A 19,428-nucleotide genomic window follows, 5' to 3' on the forward strand; every position below is an offset into this window, starting at 1 on the left:
GTATATGCAATATAATTATAACTTTGTAGAATTTGCAATTATTTGAAGATGGTAATTAAATAAATCCCCATTAGAAATCCATATGTAGGAGCCGGCCCTGTGGCCAAGTGGTTAAGTTTGCACGCTCTGCTTCGGCGGCCCAGGGTCTCGCTGCTTCAGATCCTGGGCACGGACCCAGCACCGCTCATCAAGCCATGCTGAGGTGGCGTCCCACATGCCACAGCTGAAAGGACCCACAACTAAAAGTATGCAACTATGTACTGGGGGGCTTTGGGGAGAAAAAGAAAAATAAAATCTTAAAAAAAAAAAAAAAGAAATCTGTGTATATATCCACATGAAGAAGCCTGGAGGAAACGCCCAGAACATTAAAGTGAGATCAGGCGGGCACAGACTCAAATCCTGAGCTGTCAACTTCGGCTTTATGACTTTAGGCTCAAATCTCTCAACCTCTCTGAATCCCAGTTCTCTCTGATTTTATGTTTTTAAAATTAATAACAAAATATTAAACATTAATAAAATATTAAATTCTAACTCCTCTAAGCATTGACATCAAAGTGTCTGTGATTTAGGGAATTCACGTCAGTCCCTCATTCGTTCTCCCGGGCATTAGGTATGCGCCTGCTGTGTGCCTAGCTCTGCACAGGTGCTCTGGGAACTACAAAGCAGTATGAGAATATAAAACTACATCCCAGTCCAGAAGCTGACGTGTCCCTTTGTCTGTGCTCCGCAGGGAGAAGCGGTCACCTTGGGGCCCCCAGGAGGGGCCCGGGGAGCCGCAAGCGGGCCAGGACCAGGCCACGCCAGGAAGTGAGCTGGGGATGCTGCCTTCCGGGGTCCCTGCAGCACATGCAGGGATGAAGCAGCTGGGCTCAGGGAAGGAGACTGAGGATGAGCAGAGGGGACAGCAGACCCCGGGGACGGTGGAGGGTGAGGCCCCCGAGAGCTGCCAGGTATGTCTGTGAAGACGTGCTCAGGGAGAACGGAATGACCCACACCTGGGAGGGGAAGGAGCCTCCATGCCCCCCATTCTGGGGCACTTGTGTGCTGGAGGCGTCCGTGCGGGTCACTGGGATGTTCTGGATATTCTTCATTGTCCACAGCAAGCCTTTCCGCCTTGTTTCCAGAGGGGCCCCATGGGTGCTGGAGGCAGGGGGGAGGTGGGGGGTTCTGCTGACCATCAAAATGGGGACATGCTGGGTTTGATAAAGCTCCAACAGGTTTCTTTATGCCAGGATATCCTAGGAGCTGTTTCTCAGCTGCTGAGCTCGGTGGGACCTTGCAAGAGGTGGTCGGACAGTGACTTTTCCAAACTTATTTGACCACAAAATACCTTTTCAGTTATTTTTACTTTATGATATGGTTTTTTTTAAAACAACTTCAGTGAGGTATAATTGACATACACTTGCACATACTTCAAGTGTGCAATTTGATGTTTTGAACATATTTATACACCCACGAAATCATTACAAGTAAGAAAAGCAACACATCTGTCACCTCCCAAAGTTCCCTGGTGCCCTTTTGTCATCCCTCATCCCTCCTGCCTCCCATCCCCAGGCAACCACTGACCTGCTTTCTGTGGCTGTGGATTTGTTTGTATTTCCTGGAATTTTACATAAATGGGAGCGTACAGTATACATTCTTCCTGTCCGGCTTCTTTCACTCAGCATGATTATTTTGAGATTCATCTGTAATGGTGTGGATCAATACTTCGTTCTTTTTGTTGCTGAGTAATATTCCCCTGAATGGATATACCACAGTTTCTTCATCCCTTCATCTGTTGACGGACATTTATTTTGTTCTCACTTTTTGACTATGACAAATAAAACTTCTACAAACATTCATGTCCATATGGATATATGTTTTCACTTCTCTTGGGCAAATAGATACCTAGGAGTAGAATGGATCATATGGTGTATGTATGTTTAACTTATTAAGAAACTGTCAAACTTTTGTCCAAAGTGGTTGTGTCTTTCTACATCCCCACCAGCAATGTATGAGAATTCCACTTGCTCCACATCCTCCCCCAAATTTGGTATATGGCCAGTCTTGTTAACTCTAAGCATTCGAATAGGTGTGTAGTGGAATCTCATTGTGGTCTTAATTTGCGTTTCTTTAGTGACTAATGATGTTGAGCATCTTTTCATGTGCTTATGGGCCATTTGTACATCTTCTTTGAAGAAATGTCTATTCAAATACTCTGCCCATTCTTCTAACTGGATTAGTCATTTTATTGAGTCATTTGAGATCTTTATATATTCTGGATACTAGACTCTTCTCAGATATACAATTTGCAAATTTTTTCTTCCATTCTATGGATTGTCTTTTCACTTTCTGCCTTTTTTTAAAAAATTAGATTGTTTTCTTCTTATTGAGTTTTGAGAATCCTTGTATATTCTGAATACAAGTCCCTTATCATACATGTAATTTGCAAATGTCTTCTCCCAGTTTGTGAGCTGTATTTTCTATTCTCTTAACAGTGACTTTCAAAGAACAGAAATTCTTAATTTTGACGAAGTCTAGTTTATCAATTTTTTTCTTTATGGCTAGTGGTTTTGGTGTTATTTCTTAGGAATCTTTGCTTAACCCAAGGTCAGACAGGATTTTCTCCTACATTTTCTCCAAGAAACTTTGCAGTTTGGGGTTTAATATTTAGGTTTATGACGCATTTTGAGTTAATTTTTGTGTATGACGTGAGCGTCAGATCAATGCTCAGTTTTTGCAAATAGCTATCCAGTCATTCCAGTACCGTTTGTTGAAGAGTGTCCTTTCTCTGCTGAATTTGCACCTTTATTGAAACTCAATTGACCACATATGTGTGAGTCTGTTTCTGAACTGTTTACTTTGTCCCGTTCATCTATTTACCTATCCTTATTTCAGCACCACACTATCTTGATTATCGAAGCTTTATAGTAAGTCTTGAAATCAGTTAGTGTAAAAACCCCCTTTTTAGGGAACGGCATGAAGGACTCTTGTTCTTTGAAGCATCCCTTAAGAAATTCCGTTTAAAGACGGTCACCTCACTCTCTCCAGGCTCCCGTTCTACCTCCACAGAGCAGCATGGACATGACTTTGGGTAGGCCACGCCTCCTTCGGGTCTCAAGTTCCTCATCCCCCAAAATGGGGAACCTGTGCTACCTTCTAGGCATGCTGGGAGAACTCAGTCAGATGATGCTCGCAGTGCCCGGACCGGAGTGAGCGTGTGATAACTGGTCTCCAGGTGAGTGTTGAGGTTCACCTGGGAGCCAGGATGGGGCTCCCATCTTGGTGTCCTCATCCTCAGCAGGGCCTGGAGTGTCAGCCTACCCCAGGTCACCAGGCAGCGGAGGAGTCAGACGTGGAGCCGCCAGCAGAGCCCTGCTGCCCCTTGGACAGCTGTGGACAGCAGCTGGGAGACAAGCCCCCCAGAGAGGCAGGCGCTCCACACATCCGGCCACGAGGGGCTCTGCCGGAGTCCGGCCCAGGGGGATATGAAGACAGTTCCCAGGAAGCCATGCCCCTAATGCCCACAGCAACTCTGGAGGAAAAGAAAGCCAACTGCTTCCTGCCATCCATGCCAGCGCCAAACACACCCAAAGAAGGGTAAGCCGTCCTCTTATGCCACCCGCAGCCCCACTCCCTGACCCCAGAAAGATCGCTCTTCTGCTGAGTGACAGGTGAGGTGAATTCTAGTCCTGATTGCACCAGACCTGATGTAGGACCTTGGGCAAGTCATGCCCCTCTGTGCCTCAATTTCCCCATCTGTATAATAGCTCTAAGACCAGAATTCCTTGCTCTGTAGGCCTATACTTTAAGGGCACGTCCCCTCACGGGGATGTGAGGGGATGAGGAGCCCCTCTGAGATTAGAAGGGCAGCGGGATGAGGCTGGGTGGTGGGCCAGAGTGTCCTGGGGCTGAGGGGAGGGAGGCGCAAGGGGAAGCCTTGCGCTGAGCCCCTCCCCTCTTGGGGGGTTTCTCCCTTGTTTAGGGGCCGGGCTGTGGAGACCCAGCCGGCAGCAGGGCCTGATCCTCCACCGGTAAGCAGAGCCGTAGTGGGGCTGCGGCTGGGGTGGGGGTGGGGACTCAGGATGAGAACGGGGCAGAAGTGGAAATGGAGTCAAACCAGGAAAGACGTGAACGTGTGCCTGTGTGATTGTGTGAATGTGCACATTTATGTGTGTGCACGTACATGTGTGTCTACACGTGTACATGTGTGTTTGCGTGCGTGTGCATCTTGGGTTGGGGATCAAGGATGCTGTTACACTCTGGAGCTCTTGGGTTCACCCCAGGTCATGGCCTTTCCCACATCAGCATGGATTTCTTCTGCCCGTTTGCCCTCAGCCCTGCCACACAACCCAAAGCTTCCCTGAGCCCTTAGGAGGCTTCTAAACCCCTGCCAGCCGGCCCCATCCCCGCCAGCTCTGAATGGTCTTATCTGGCCCTGTCGCTTTCTGCTGTGTTCACCGGCAAAAGCCCAACCCTGGCTAAACCCAACCGCCCAGTTACCCTCCACCTGCACCCGAGCTGCTAAACATGCTTGGAGAAAAACCATCTTCCTGTTGATGGGTTACACTTTCAAGCAATGACCACCAATGTCAGATGCTCCTGGCAATCCTCTGCCGTTCCCTGGCCATCACCCGCACCCCCTGCCCCCGCCTCGTGCCTGCTCCAGGATGTCATTTCACAATAGCGCTCTCCATGCCATCATCTTGGCTGGTGATCTGGTCTCCTGTGACACTGAAAGGCGAGAAGCATCAAATGATAAGAATGATACGTGCATCTTCCCACCCCAACCCCACCACCCCCGCCTTCTACGGGTTACAGTGGAAGCCGTGAAGATAGGTCCTTGCCCCCACCCACAGCTGGCCCCTGACTTGGTCATTAGATCCCGTCCCCTCCCCGCTCTCTGGCTCATGATCAGTCTCTCCATTTCTACAGGATCATTCCCATCAGCGTACAAACATGGGGTAGAATCTACAATATTAAAAACCAGACACAAACACCTCCCCTGGCCCCCACGCCTCTCCAGTGACGGCCTTCTTTCTCTGCTCCCTTCTACGGTTGTCCATGCACTCATTCCATTTGGTCTTTCCTCAACCTGTCCCAATATGAGACCAACGGAGTTCTCAAAAATCTCTATTTTGCTAAATCAACGGGAAAAGCTCTGTCCTTACAGAGCCCACCTGGCGCAGTGGGCCCCTCCCTCCTCCTCAACGCTGTCTTCTCAGGCTCCAGGACAGCCCACCCTTGCCGCCCGCCTATTCTGCAGGCTCCTTCCCCCTCTGCCCCCTGGATTTCATCTTCTCTACTCTTGGGGCTCCACCCTCTGATTTCTCATCTCCACTCTCTCCCTGGGGAATCCCACTCAGTCCCTCTGATGCCTCTCAAATCCACATCTCCACGCCAGATGTTGCCTTCAATTTCCAGACTCATCTATCCAACTGCCTAACTGAATTCCACTGGGTGGCTAATTCACTTCACAAACCGAATGTGACCAGAACAGAGCGTTTGATTTTCCACCTCAACCCTGCTCCTCCCCTGGTCTTCCTCGTCTCAGCAAACGACACTGCCATGCACTCAAGTGCTCACGACCACCTCTGATTCCTCCTCCTCCCTCCACAATCCCTCCACACCTGATGCATCAGGAAGCCCCTCCTAGCACTGCCTACAAAATAAATCCTGACTCCATCCCTTCCCTCCACCCTGGTCCAAACCTCATCCTCTTAGAATAAGACCCGGGATTTTCACCAAGAATCACAAGGACCTATGTCCAGCCACTCTGGTCTGACTTGCATACCTTGAATATGGTCAGCTCAGTCCCACCTCAGGGCCTTTGCACTTGCTGTGCTCTCTGCCCATCACTCTCCCCGCAACACTCTCATGGCTGACTCCGTGGAGTCATTCAGGTTTCAACTTAAATGTCACTTTCTCGGCAGACCTTCCTTGGCCGCCTGATCTCAGTGGCTGGTCACTCCAACACATTATTCCGTTTTATTGTCTTTGTAGAACTTCCTCCGTCTCACATTATCTTATTAAAGTCTTGACTTATTCATTATCTAGATCATAAGCTCCCTGAGGGCAGCTGCTCTGTTTTACTTACTACTCCATGCTCTGTGCCTAAAACAATGCCTGACACACAGCAGGTGCTTAATATGAATTTGTCGACTAAATGAATGGATGGGAAGAGTATGAGGTATTTCTCTGGGCTGGTGAGAAGTCAGAGGAGAAATAAGAAATAGTCCTTGTGTGTGCGTTTCCTTCCCCTTCCCTCCCTGCCACATGCACAGCCTGGGCTGGATCCTGGAGGGGATAGGAGAGCGCACAATTCAATTCCACAGCATGTGCCGAGAGTATGTGACATGCCAGGGCCTGTGCTTGGAGGGAAGGGCAAGCAGAGCAGAGGACTGCAGCCTGCCCCTGGGATTGCGTCTGAGCCAGCGGGACCAGCTGTGTGAGGCAGAGACGAGGGATCCCAGACAGGGAACGCTGCAGGCCTTCAGCGAGGGAGGCCTGGGGTCCCCACCAGGAGGCTGGCTGGAGGGGGAGGGCTGGTATCAGGCCACGCAGGGTGGGTGGAATTTGGACAAAGCTGGGGAGTAGCCAGGGCACCCAGGCAGCAGGTCCAGCCCAAGCAAAGGTACAGAGTCGGGAATGAACATGGAGCAAGGGGTGACAATGGAAAGATGGGCCTCGTGGGACAAGAATATTGGGTATCATGGATGAGGCGGGTGGACAGCTAGGTTGGGCCGTGATGTGAGGCCTCCAGTGCTGGAGCGACGTGTTGGACTTGGCATCCCAATGTCCCCCAGTGCTTTGCACAAAGTGGGGCTAAGATAAATGCTAGAGTGGAAGCACCCTGGGGCGGGGGACTTAGGCATGCCTGTATCCACGTGACTGTGAGGAGGCATCGCATGGGCGGGTGGGGATGGATCTGAAGGTCAGAGGGATCGCAGGGCAGTGGCAGAGGACGAGCTACACGGAGGTCAGTCCAGCAGCAAGCGCGGGACACATTGTGCCAAGTGGAAGGGGCTCCGTGAGCGCAGAGGGAGGAGTCCAGATGTGGAGGGGTGGAGAAGCTGCAAGAAAAGAGGTCATGGCCTTGGCATCATCCTTCACCTGCAGGCTGAGCACCTGCCGGGAGCAAAGCTCAGTGCTGGGTACTAGAATAATGGGGGAGGTTCCGAAACAGACGCCCAGCCTCCCGGGGCTCTAATTCTGCAGCTGAGATGGGGCCACAGGCCCTGGACTTTGGCAGCCCTGAGGGCCACGGGAGAGGCGACGACAGACTGGGCTCATGGCTGCCCCTTGGGGTCCCCACCTAGGACCTCGCCCACCACAATGGAGTAGGAGCTCCAGAACTGCTTTTGATGTTTGTTTGTTTTAAGCCGGACAGAAATTGAGAGTTTGCCCTTAATTCAGGAGAACAATGGTCTTAGGTGGCGGAAGGTTGGGGCTCCCCTCTGGGCTGCAGAAGATCAACTGTAGTTACTTTCAACGCTGCGTTTCCTGAGCACTTACTCTGTGCTAGCTGCTGTATTCACATCTCCTCAGATGTCACTAAGAACAGGGGAATAAGACAAACACTGCGGGATTTGCTTCTATGTGGAATCTAAAAAGCAAAACAAATGAACACACACACACACACACACACACACACACACAAACAGAAACAGACTCAGATTCAAAGAACAAACTGGTGGTCACCGGAGAGAAAAGGGGGAGGGTGGGGGGATGGGCAAAACTGACGAAGGGGATTAAGGAGAATAAAATTCCAGTTATAAAATAAATAAGTCACGAGGACGTAATGTACAGCACAGGGAATATAGTTGATAATATTGTAATAACTTTGTATGGTGACGGATGGTAACTAGACTTGTCGTGGTGATCATTTCATAGTGTATGTAAATGTCAGATCACTACGTTGTACACCTGAAACCAATATAATATTGCATGTCAACTATAATTTTTAAAAAAAGAAAAATGGAATAATCAGAGTCGTTGGTTAACACAAATTTATCGAGGACGATGCGCCACAGTGACATTGGGGGCTTAATGCTGAATGGAGCTTACCATCTGGTTGGGGAGAGACCATTAACACGTGAACCAATAAATCCAGTTTCTCTGTAGACAGTGACAGTGCTGTGGAGCGAGTCATGAGGGATGGGGCAATGGATGACGGATGCAGGCGGATGACGGATTCTCTGAGGGAGCGTTCAGTGGTCCCAGAGGTGACATTTGTGTCAAGGCCTGAAAGACAGGGCTGAGGCGTGCACGGATGTAGGAGAGCATTTTGGACAGAGGTGGCCAGGCCCTGGTGGGACATGAGCCGTCAACACTACACCCAGCAGGAAGGCCGGAGTTTGGGAAGGAAGCAAGGGCGGGAGAGGGCAGGAGACGAGGTCAGAGGCGTGGGGGTGGCAGACCACGCAGGGTCTTGAAGGCCAGGGTGAGGGGGTTGGATGAATTCTAAGTCTACATTAAGCCATTGAAGAGTTTCAGGCAAGACAGTGAGATGAGCTGGTGAAGGCTGGAAACACTGATGTGGCAGCTGGGGGCATAATGAACTTGGGTGGGGGCCAAGGTGGAGACTGTGGTGGTACACTGGAGAAAGATGGCGGCATGACTCGGACCAGGGCGGCAGCAGCAGAGATGGGGAGGGCATGGCTCTGACAGATTTCAAGGGGGTGGCACTACAGGACTCGCCGGTGGGCGGCAGGGATGGGTGGAAAGTAGGTGGGAGAAAGAGGAAGCCAAGGGGCCTCCGGGTCTGGGGCCCAAGCAACAGGCGGTGTCGTTAACGGGGGTGGTGGCGCTGGGGAACAAGCAGGTGGGAGGAACCTAAGGTTCTGCTTTGGTCGTGTTATAACAGCCAAGGAGAAATGTCAAGGAGGATGTCTGGAGTTAGGAAGGACAGAGAAGGCAGGATTGGATACGTAAATGTGAGAAAAATGGAAACGGCGTCTAGGGAGAGAGCGAACATAGAGCAGGAAGAAGTCTGAGGCCAAATCATTGGGTCTCCACAACACTTAGAAATGGAGCGAGAGCCAGCAAAGGAGGCCAGGGAGGGGCAGCCACTGAGAGAGCGGGGGTCTCGAGAAGAAAGCATTTCCGGAAGGATGGAGAGGTCGTCTGCGTCTCCCACTGCTGAGGGGCGGCAGAGACCTCACCGGGGCCTTGTAAGAGCAGCCGTGGGGAGTGGCGGGGGAAGGCCGACGGGAGGAAAGCAGGGGATGGAAGACAGTGGGCTCTTCCAGGGAATTTTGCCCCCAGTGAAGAGCTGAGAACTCGGGTGGCAGCTGGAGGTGCTCGTAGCGTCAGGAGAGATTTTGTGTGGCAGGGAGATAACACAGCGTGTTGACCTGCCGGTGGGAGTGATCTGGCAGAGAAAGCAAAGCTGATACTCCAGGAAGAGCCAGTGTGGGGCAAGAGCTGCGTCTTTGATGGAGAGGAAGGGCTGGGCTGGAGCCTGCGTGGCACGGCCTGATTGGAGGTTGGGGGGACTGCCCATCCCTGCAGTGGGAGGGGCAGAGGCAGGCGGTGGCTGGATTTGCTGAATGAATGAGTATTGAGCGCCTGCCGTGTGCTCATTGCTGGGTAGATATGGATAAAAGAAACAGACAAGGTCCTGCCCTCGTGGAGCTTACCTCTGGTCACTTGAGCAAACAACAGGCATGGACGAGGCCACTGCAGGGCATGCTGATGGCAAGGAAGGAAATACACGAGTGGTGGGACCAGGAGTAACTCACTCAAGACCTCAGCTCAGGGGCCGGCCCAGTGGCGCAGTGGTTAAGTTTGCACGTTCTGCTTCGGCGGCCTAGGGTTCGCTGGTTCGGATCCCAGGTGCGGACATGGCACCGAATGGCAAAAGCCATGCTGTGGTGGGCATCCCACATATAAAGTAGAGGAAGATGGGCACGGATGTTAGCTCAGGGCTGGTCTTCCTCAGCAAAAAGAGGAGGATTGGCAGTAGTTAGCTCTGGGCTAATCTTCCTCAAAAAAAAAAAAAAAAACCCCACAGCTCAGAGAGCTGGGAGGGGGCAGAGCCCAGGTCGAGTGGGTGGGAGCCTAGTGGGATGCATGTGAGATTTGGGGAACATCCTCCAGGGCCCCAGAGAGCAACAGGCTATGTGAGGATCCCTGGAGAGCGGGTGGCAGGGAGAAGTTGGCCAGAGGCCTCCCCGATCCCCAACCCCTGTCCTGTCCCCAGGAGGTGAGGGATGCTGGAGAGAGGATGGAGCTGGACCATGTGCAGAAGCAGCCCCAGGAACCCACGGTGGCCACAGGGGCCCAGAACCCTGGGAGCCTCTGCCAGGGCTTCATGAAGTGCTTGCTGGAGGTGGAGGAGGAGGAGGAGGAGGCCACGCATCGCAAGGCCACCAAGGCCCAGGCCCTGCCAAACTGGAAGTCCCCCAGGGCCCCGACCCCTGTGCCCAACTCAGCCCTGGGCCTGCCTCTGACCCTTCCTCAGACCCCTCCCATGGCCCCATCCTGGGCCCGGCCTCCAGCCCCTGGACCAGTCCCTGCCTCCGTGGGAGCCCCGGTCTTGGCCTCAGTGCCCGCCACGGCCCTGCCAGCTTCTGCCCCGGACCTGGGCTGGAGAAGGACAGAATTCTTGCCCCAGAGCTGCCAGAGGAGCCTGAGCTATGCCAGAGCACGGTAGGAGCGCCCCGAAAGGGTATGCGGGGTCAACGCCTGGGTCCCTGTGTCCTTGGCATCTGTCTGCCAGACTCTCGCCCTGTCACTGCACCTGTCTGTCCCCCGCCTGTGTCCCCTCTCCATTTCGGCGCACTCTCTCCCACATCTAGGTCCCCTTTCTCCTTTCAGACCCCTTTCTCTTTCCAACTCCCCCCGATGGTGTCTCTCCCTAGTCTCCCCTCACCTCTGCCTCACTCCTCCGCCCGGTCACTCTTAGACGCTCCTGACCCCTCAATGCCTCCCCGAGGCTCCTCCCTGGCCCTCCGCTGGCTCTGGGCGTGGGGCAGGGCGGGCGGCTGGATGTGTGACCCGGGCCTGGGTTCTGTCCTCTGCAGGCAGGAGCCAGAAGACCGCTGCCTCCTGAAGCTGCACCAGAACTGGGAGGAGAGGGCCGAGGACCACCTCACCCTGAAGCAGGAGGAGGGTGAGCTGAGCCAGCGGAGGCCCTCGCGGGGGCAGGCCAGGCCAGGCCCTCAGACCTTCGGGGTTTATAGGTCCAGGGTGGGGGGAGTGACAGATCACACCGCTGCCCTGACGGCCCTGTGCGGGGGGCCCAGTGGGGATTATCTGTACTTGGCTGGGCCACTGTGCAGGCTAGGAGGCTGACCCCAGCTCACACACCGCTGGGTAGGGGAGCCAGGACGCACACAGGGTCCTCTCACTTGGGGTCCAGTTCTCTTCCCAGCCCCTGAGCCGCCTCTCTGAGTGAAGGACACAAGGCCTGCAAGGTGCTTTTGGCCCTGGGGGCCTTTCCGCCTCCCTCAACCAAGCCCGGTCTCTTGGTTCTCCGTAGAGGCAGGCTGGACGGGAAGCAGGCCTCCAGAGTCCCCGTATGTCTAAACCATCTCTCACCATTTGACGAGAAGGCCTCCCCTGGACAGGTCCCCATTTCCCACTGATCCCACCTCCACCAAACAATCAGAAAGTTCTGAACACCTATCCGGCGTGAGGCACTGTGACCTTTGCCCTCTAGCGTCCTCGCAGCTGGGCCCTGTGACTCCACTTACCCACGCTGCGAGGAGGAGTGGGCACCATGCCCTCCCTCTGTGCACACTGTCGACCCAGCCACCCCTCACGCTGACCCTGAAGAACGGAGGTGTGTCCTGCTTCCGCGCTCTGCCTCTCCCCATAGTCTGAGTCCCTCTTGGCCAGAGTGGCCCCTTCTTCTGCCCTCCCTGAATGCACTGTCCACCTGGCCATGGTGATAGAGGACACTGGGCAGGAGGTGGTTGGAGGGGACGGGATGAATGGTGGGAACGGACACTGTCCCCGCCCCAGCCTTCCGAAGCTACTTTGAGATCTTCAACGGCCATGGCGAGGTGGACGCACAGAGCCTGGAGAACATCTTGCTGCTCGTGGGCATCTCCCTGATGCCGGCGCAGGTGGAGGATGCCCTGATGAGCGCGGACATCGACGGTGAGCCGGGAGGCTTTGCGCTGGGTCCCAGGCGGGGCCGGCTCTGCGGGCAGAGTGAGACCTGTCTCGTTGCACGGGGCTCTGCACAGAAAGGTGCTGAGTTTGGTTTCATGCTCTGCTGTCACCGTCTAGAAATGCTTAAGAATTTTTAAATGAGGGGCCCTGTCCTGCGTTTTCATTTTGTGCTGGGCCCCACAAATTACGTAGCTGGTCTGGCCCCAAAAGTTGATGCCCCCTGAGCACCTACTCAGTGCCAGGTTCTGGGGACCCAGAGATGCCCAAGACCTACTTCCTGACCCCAAGATGTAGGTGATCTCTGAGATCACTTCTTTTTAGCCCCTCCTGTGTGCCTCATTGGACATTCCTCCATGACTCGGTCACTCACTTTACCAGCTGTGTGACCTTGGACAGGTCACTGAAGTTCACCAAACCTCAGTTTCCCCATTTGTAAATGGGGCTGGGAGCAGTACCCACCTCACCGGGCTGCTGCGGAGATTACATGAGCACAACGCTGTGCACACCGAATGTATCCAGGAGACATTAGCCGCTGGTATTATTCACCCACTAAATATTTATTTAATGCCTACTGTGTGCCCATCGCTGGCTGGGCACCGAGAATGAAGAGATATATTAGACCCATGAGACTTGTCCTCCGGGTGCTCACATAGCCAGTGACACAGAAGTAAGAGACATCAAAGGAAGCAGCACTTAAGGTTGCTTGGAGGAAGGGATCAGGAAGGAAAGCTTCCTGGAGGAGGTGATGCCAGAGCCAAATTGTGAAAGATTAAGCAGGAGTTAGGCAGGGAGAGAAGAAAGAAGAGGGATATTCCTGGTGGCAGAAATAACCTGGACAAAGGGAAGAGGTGAGTGGAGTTACACGTGGTTTGGTTGGCCAGAGGCAGGGAACGAGCAGTGGGGCTGTGGGGCCTGGGCTCCTGACCACCACATGTCCAACCCTGCCGCCTCCATCACTGTACCAGCTTGAATCCTCACACACCAGCCAGGACTTGACCCCAGCTCAGCCCCGGCACGAGCCTGGGCAACTGCCTTCTTTATTCTGTGTGCCTCAGGCCTCATCTGTGACATGGCGATAAGAGTATTAAGCAGCCTCAGAGGCTGGTTTTAATTAGAGACCATCCATTAATCTGGCAAGTAATTCAGAGGACAAGTGCTAAGACCCACCTGTCTTCAGCCCGAAGGACACAGTGCAGAACCAAACAGACCCAGTTCCTGCCTCCCAGAAACCGGTTAAGTCCCAGATCTTGCGAGTATGTGGTTGAAGTGCAGGACTGCTATGAGAGTGTTGGACGGGGTCCGCCCTGGGCTGCTCTGACTTCTCTGAGGAAGTGATGGTTAAGCCGAAGCATTAAGTGAAAGAGTTGGAGGGGGGTGGAGAGAATTCTAGGAAGAGGAAGCAGCATGTGCAAAGGCCCCGAACTGGAAAGCACGTGGCCCCTGGTGGGAGAGCACGTTAGCGCTGGGGGAGTGTGGATCCACTGAGGCTGGAGACGGGAAACAGGCAGGTCCTGCAGGGCCTTGAAGGCCGGGGTAGGGATCTCACCGGTACATATGTGTTCTCACGCAGTGCCTAGCACACGGTAGGAACAACAGTTGCTGACGTCTAGGGAGCTCGTGTTACAAACCTGGCCCTGTTCCAAGCCCTGCCTCACTTTATCTCCCCTGAGATGGTGTTATGGCCATCCTCACCCTGAAGATGAGAAAACGAATGCTTAGTGGGGTTAAGAGACTTTGCCAAAGTCACACGGGTAGTAAGTGGTGGACCTGGGATATGAACCCAGACGGCTGCCTCCAGGGCCCGAGTTCTGGGAGCTTCTAATCCTGGAGATTTTAATTTCCACCTTTTTTACTTTCCACCATCCTGTGTGCACCATGCGTTCTGCATTGAATATGCGTTACTTTTATAATCAAACCCATGAGTAGATACTAATGACCACGCTGGGGCTGCAATGCCCGCCCACCCCATTGTTCCTTTGGCCTCCACAGGAGATGGGCACGTGGGCTTCAAAGATTTCCTGGCTGTGATGACAGACACCAAGCGTTTCTTCTGCTCTGTGGGTGAGCAGGGATGAGCCCAGGGCCATCAGAGCTGGGGGAGGGGCCAGGCAGCTGGGGGTGGGAGCTTCCAGGACTGCCAAATGGTAATGGCAGCCACCATCCCGTGTCCCCAGAGCAGAACGCCCTGACGGACATGGCTCCCCCGAACCCCCACACTCTGTTCTTTGAGATCCTGTCCCTGCTGGTGGAGATGATGGCCTTACCCGAGGCAGCCTTAGAAGAGATCACCAAGTGAGTGGGGCTGGTTTTTGGGGGGTGGAGGGTTATGGACGTGGAAATGGCACCCGGCATTTCAGCAACTGAAGACTTTTGATAGTTAGGACTCTTAGTTGCAAGTAAAAGAATCCAAATAAAACTGGCTTAAGCAAAAAGGGAATGTATTGGCTCACACAACTGGTCAGGGCCTCAGGAATGGCTGGATCCAGGAGACCAGGTGATACCATTAAGGCTTTATCTCTCCTGCTTGTCTCTGTGCATTGGATTCAAGCTCAGCTAGGCTCTTCTCACAGTGGGAAGGATGGCAACTGGTAGCTCCATTACTCACGTCCTCATAGTTTAGCCACCTCAGCAGCAAGAGGAGCTCTTTCTTGGAGTACCCACATAACAACCCCAGAAAAGGAATGTGATGGAGCCTACCTGGGGCCAGAGAAAATGAGAGATGGAAGACTCCCTATGTTTCCAGGGTGGGCTGGTGGGTGCTTAGTGGTTCATCTAAGGAAGAGATGGCTGCATGCAACAGCTGGTCTTGCTGAGTGTCACACAGAGGCTTGTCTCTGACACTCAGTAAGCTGGATCGTTTTTCCCTACCACAGACCAGGCCCTTTCCTCATGGGGCTGGGGCTGGGGGGTGATTGCAGGCTGCTCCAGCAACACCAACTTAGCAATCCTAAAGGCAAGAGATCTTTTTTCTTCCTAGCATCTATAAATCACTCTAAATATATATAACTCTCATGGTCATAAATGTATAATTTTAAAAGCAATAAAACCAATTCCTATATATCCATTTCCTCAGGTTTTTTTTAAACTTTTCTAATTTCTTTATTATTTTTAATTTTTTCGGTGAGGAAGATTGGCCCTGAGCTAACATCTGTGCCAATCTTCCTCCACTTTGTATGTGGGACGCCACCACAGCATGGCTTGATGAGTGGTGTGTAGATTCATGCCCGGAATCCGAACTTGGGAACTCTGGGCCACAAAAGTGGAGCATGTAAACTTAGCCACTACTCCGGTGAGTCAGCCCCATTTCCTAAGTTTAACAATAGATCATTTCCTTTTTTTTTTTAAAGAACATTTTATTTATTTTTATTTATTTGTTCTTGCTGAGGAAGATTGGCCCTGAGCTAACATCTGTGCCCTTCTTCCTCTATTTTACATGTGGGATGCCTACCACAGCATGGCTTGATAAGTGGTGTGTAGGTCCACACCTGGGATCTGAACTGGTGAACCCTAGGCCACCAAAGCAGAGTGTGTGAACTTAAACACTGTGCCACCGGGCTCGCCCAACTGTAGATCATTTCTAATAAACTTGAAGTCCCTATGCGCCCCATCTGAATCACAAAACACTTTCCCCCAAACCCAAACTCACCATTATTCCCTTGCTTTTTCTTATAAAATTTCACTGCTTATTTTTCCCCTCATCGTTTATTGAAAACACTTTCCAGTGAACGCTTATACACCCACCATCAAGGTTCTATCATTGTCATTTTTCTATACTTATCTTTTTTCTATCCATTCCTCTATCTGTTCATCAGTCTGTATTATTTTTTATTCATTTCAAGGTAAATTATAATTCTTTCCCTCTAAATACTTCAGCGTATGTATTATTAACTAAAGATCAATAATTGTTTAGAGCTTTTTTCATCTTTTGAGGTGTAATTTACATTCAGTGAAATGCACAAATCATCAGTGTGTGAGTTTCAGCAAATGCCCAACCCCAGCAATCTGACTGCCTGCCAAGGTACGTAGGACTTTACCATCACTCCAGAAAGTGCCCACAGGACCTTTCCCAGTCGGTCCCTCAGTCCACCCCCCAGAGGCACCCATTCTTCTAATTTTTTTCCACTGCGGATTGGTTTCGCCTGTTTAACAGTGTCAGGTAAATGGAAACATACACTATGTAGTCTTTCATGCCTAGCTTCTTTCACTCAGCGTTATGGTTTTGCGATTCCTCCATGTTGTTGTGGGCATCAACAGTTCATTCCTTTTCATTGCTGAGTAGTATTCCATTACGTGAATATACCACAATTTGTCCATCCATTCTTTTACTGATGAATTTCTGAGCTGTTTCCAGTTTGGGGTTATAATGAATTAAGCTGCTATTGATGCCTTTGTGCAGGTCTTTTTGTAGACATATGTTTTGTTTCTCTTGGGTAAATACCCAGAAGTGGAATTGCTGGGTCATAAGGTAGGCGTATTTTACTTCTAAGAAATCACCAGACTTTTTTGCAAGTGGTTGCACCATTATGCACGCCCACCAACGACATGAGAGAGTTCCAGTTGCTCCACATCTTATAAAATTCACTATCATCAGTCTTTTTTCATTTCAGTCATTCTGTTGGATATGCGGTGGTACTTTGGTTTTTATTTACATTTGCTTGTATTCATGAATGCTTTGTTGTTTAGCTTTCCACATTTTTGAATTTTGTATGAGTGGAATCATATTGCAAATCTTCTGTTACTTGCTTTTTCTCCTCAACATTCTGTTTTTGTGATTTATCTGTGTTCTCATGTGTAGCTATGGATCATTTATCATCTCCACGGCTGGGTACTAGTATGCAGTATGACTATATAACAATGTATTTATTCATTCTGCTGTTGGACATTAGGCTCTGCTCTGTGTCCGGCTATGGCAGAAACTGTGTGAATATTCTTGCGTATGTCTCCTGGGACTCATGGGCAAAAGTTTCTCCAGAGCAGCAACTTTCAAACTTTTTGGTCTCAAGACCCCTTTACACTCTTAAATATTATTGAGGACACCAAAGAACTTGTATAAATATTTTTTACATTTGAACTTAAAACTCAGAAAATTTTAAAATACTTATTAATTTATTTAATGATAAGAACCCCATTACATTTTAACATAAAAAACATTTTAAAGGAAAAATAGCTATATTTTCCAAAACAAAAAAAAAGTTAATGAGAAGAAGGGCATTGTTTTACAATGTTGCAAATCCCTTGATGTCTGACCTTAAACAAGGCTGGAGTCCCATATCTGCTCCTGCGTTCGATCTGTTGCAATATGTTGTTCTGGTTGACATATATGAAGAAAATCTGGCCTCACACAAACATGTCATTGGAGAAGGGAGTATTCTAATAGTCTTTTCATTTAATATCCACATATCATGTGGATATTTTTCTTTGATACCACACCAAACTTGACAAACGGTAGTGTCTTAAAGGTTGGTTGCAATGTGGAATCTGAAACCATATCAATGAACTGTTCAAATTCTTTTGAATAAAAATCTATTGGCCTGTTTTGTAATTTGAATGGATCTTTTTCCATGAATTTTTTTTGTAACATGCTTTGGTCATTTAGAAAAGATTGCAGATCTTTTAAATGTTGACACATTTCATTATAATTATTATGTATATCATGTATATAATTATTTATATCACCACTAATATCAGAAAGGTCTCTAAGAATTAGAAGTGTTGTGTTTGGCTGTATTTCATTCACTTTGTCTGCTTTAAACTATTCTGTATATGGACATGTATATGCTCATGATAGTGGACTTAAATTTTGCAAAATTCTAATTTTACTTGAAAGTTCAAATCTCATCATAGGCAACAAATGCTTTCAGTTGTTTTCCTTGAAGTGAGGGCTAACTTCATCCATTTGTTTCCTCCCCAAAGCCCCAGTACGTAGCTGTCTATTCCTGTTGTAAGTCCTTCTAGTTCTGTGTGAGCCACCACCACAGCACGGCTCCTGACAGACAAGCCGTGTGGTTCTGCGCCCGGGAACTGAACCCAGGCTGCCAGGGTGTGAGCGCGGAACTTTAAGCGCTAGGCCATCAGCGCTGGCTCATCCTTCATCCATTTTTGAGAAAATATCTGCCAAATACCCAAGTAAAAATGGCATTTGGTGTGTAGGAGAGGAAACATTTTCCTTTATGCTTTAGAGTTTCCAGCTGGGACTGACATAAGATGGATTAGCAGGAGAAAAGCATATGAATTTTATTTCCATGCACATGGGAGACCTCACAAGAAAGATGAAGACCCGAAGAAGTGACTATGCCTAAATTCTTAGACACTAGACTTAGCAAAGAGTGGCAATTATAGAAAAGTGACTAACATGTATGGGCAGACTAAAGGAAGATGAGTTATTTTAGCAAGGTCTGGTAGAGGATTCCCCTCCCTGTGATGAGAATGTTTCTTCCTCCTGTCCAGGGAGAGCACCTCTCACATGGGAATTTCATCTCCTGCTTTCAGAATGAAAAAGGAAGGTCAGAACGTCCTTCTGGCATCTGCTGTTTTTCAAGTGCCTGTAATTCAAAATAATCAATATGCCAAAGTGGCATATTTTGGGGTGGCATGTCCTGAACTCCTTTGTTTCCCCCATCTGAAACCTCTCTAGAAGTTCCATATATTGAAAGCTCGATTGATGGCCGTGGAGAGAAATTCAAGTTACCAGTTGTGAAGTAAGAGATCTGCAAAGGGGGAGAAAAACATAGAACAAGCGGAAAAGAACAGATCTAAGCAAATTACCCCGTATTTCGCTGGATCAGTCTCTTAATCCTAAGAATAGGTCAGTTCAGTCAGACAGTTGCAGCTCATTTCAGGAGGCATTGGTGTAGGTGGAAGTGGGGTACCCACCTAAGTTAGGCCTCTGGATGGTGAGCAATCAGGTCTTTAATAAGGGGCATTTCTTTGGAAACAAAAGAGAAACATAGGTTAACAGAACGAATTACAAACTCAGTTTTTGAGTCCAGAGGGCAGCCAGTGAGGAAGACTTTTGCAGGTTGGGCGCAAAGCCTTTAGAGAGCGGAGTGAAGGCAGACGGGGGCAATCTGATGAAATTTTTGGTTTGCAGTTTGAACGCGTTTGTTGATGGCACTGGGTGTTCCGGTGAACCTTTAGAGCGGCCCATATAGTGGCAGGCACAAAGGTCGCTTACACGTGATCTGTTGCGGTGATTTTGTTTTTGAAGTTTACATTAAGCCATTCAGCTTTAGCTTGCAGGGCTTTGGGGAAAGGGCAGTCCTAGTTTTTAGTGATGCCAAGTCAGGAAGGTGGAAAAAAACTGGAAATGTTAATTACTGATGAAGT

The 19,428-nt window shown here is 50.1% G+C and overlaps 1 protein-coding gene across 12 annotated transcripts in view; it reads left to right on the forward strand.

The window, feature by feature from the left end:
- Positions 1 to 19,428, forward strand: part of SPATA21 (spermatogenesis associated 21) — a 53,434-nt gene that overhangs the window by 7,721 nt on the left and 26,285 nt on the right. For 4 of the 12 annotated variants that reach the window (XM_005607491.4, XM_070260876.1, XM_014737654.3 and 1 more), the window contains 8 exons: positions 731 to 950; positions 3,281 to 3,579; positions 3,965 to 4,013; positions 10,184 to 10,632; positions 11,007 to 11,095; positions 11,950 to 12,087; positions 14,092 to 14,163; positions 14,277 to 14,394. In XM_005607491.4, the coding sequence (XP_005607548.3) occupies positions 731 to 950; positions 3,281 to 3,579; positions 3,965 to 4,013; positions 10,184 to 10,632; positions 11,007 to 11,095; positions 11,950 to 12,087; positions 14,092 to 14,163; positions 14,277 to 14,394 (1,434 nt within the window). The remainder of the gene's footprint in view (positions 1 to 730; positions 951 to 3,280; positions 3,580 to 3,964; positions 4,014 to 10,183; positions 10,633 to 11,006; positions 11,096 to 11,949; positions 12,088 to 14,091; positions 14,164 to 14,276; positions 14,395 to 19,428) is intronic. The other 8 variants (XM_023635665.2, XM_070260879.1, XM_070260878.1 and 5 more) reach the window with 3 other exon arrangements.

This window comes from Equus caballus, chromosome 2 (assembly GCF_041296265.1).
Source record: "Equus caballus isolate H_3958 breed thoroughbred chromosome 2, TB-T2T, whole genome shotgun sequence".
NCBI lineage: Eukaryota > Metazoa > Chordata > Mammalia > Perissodactyla > Equidae > Equus > Equus caballus.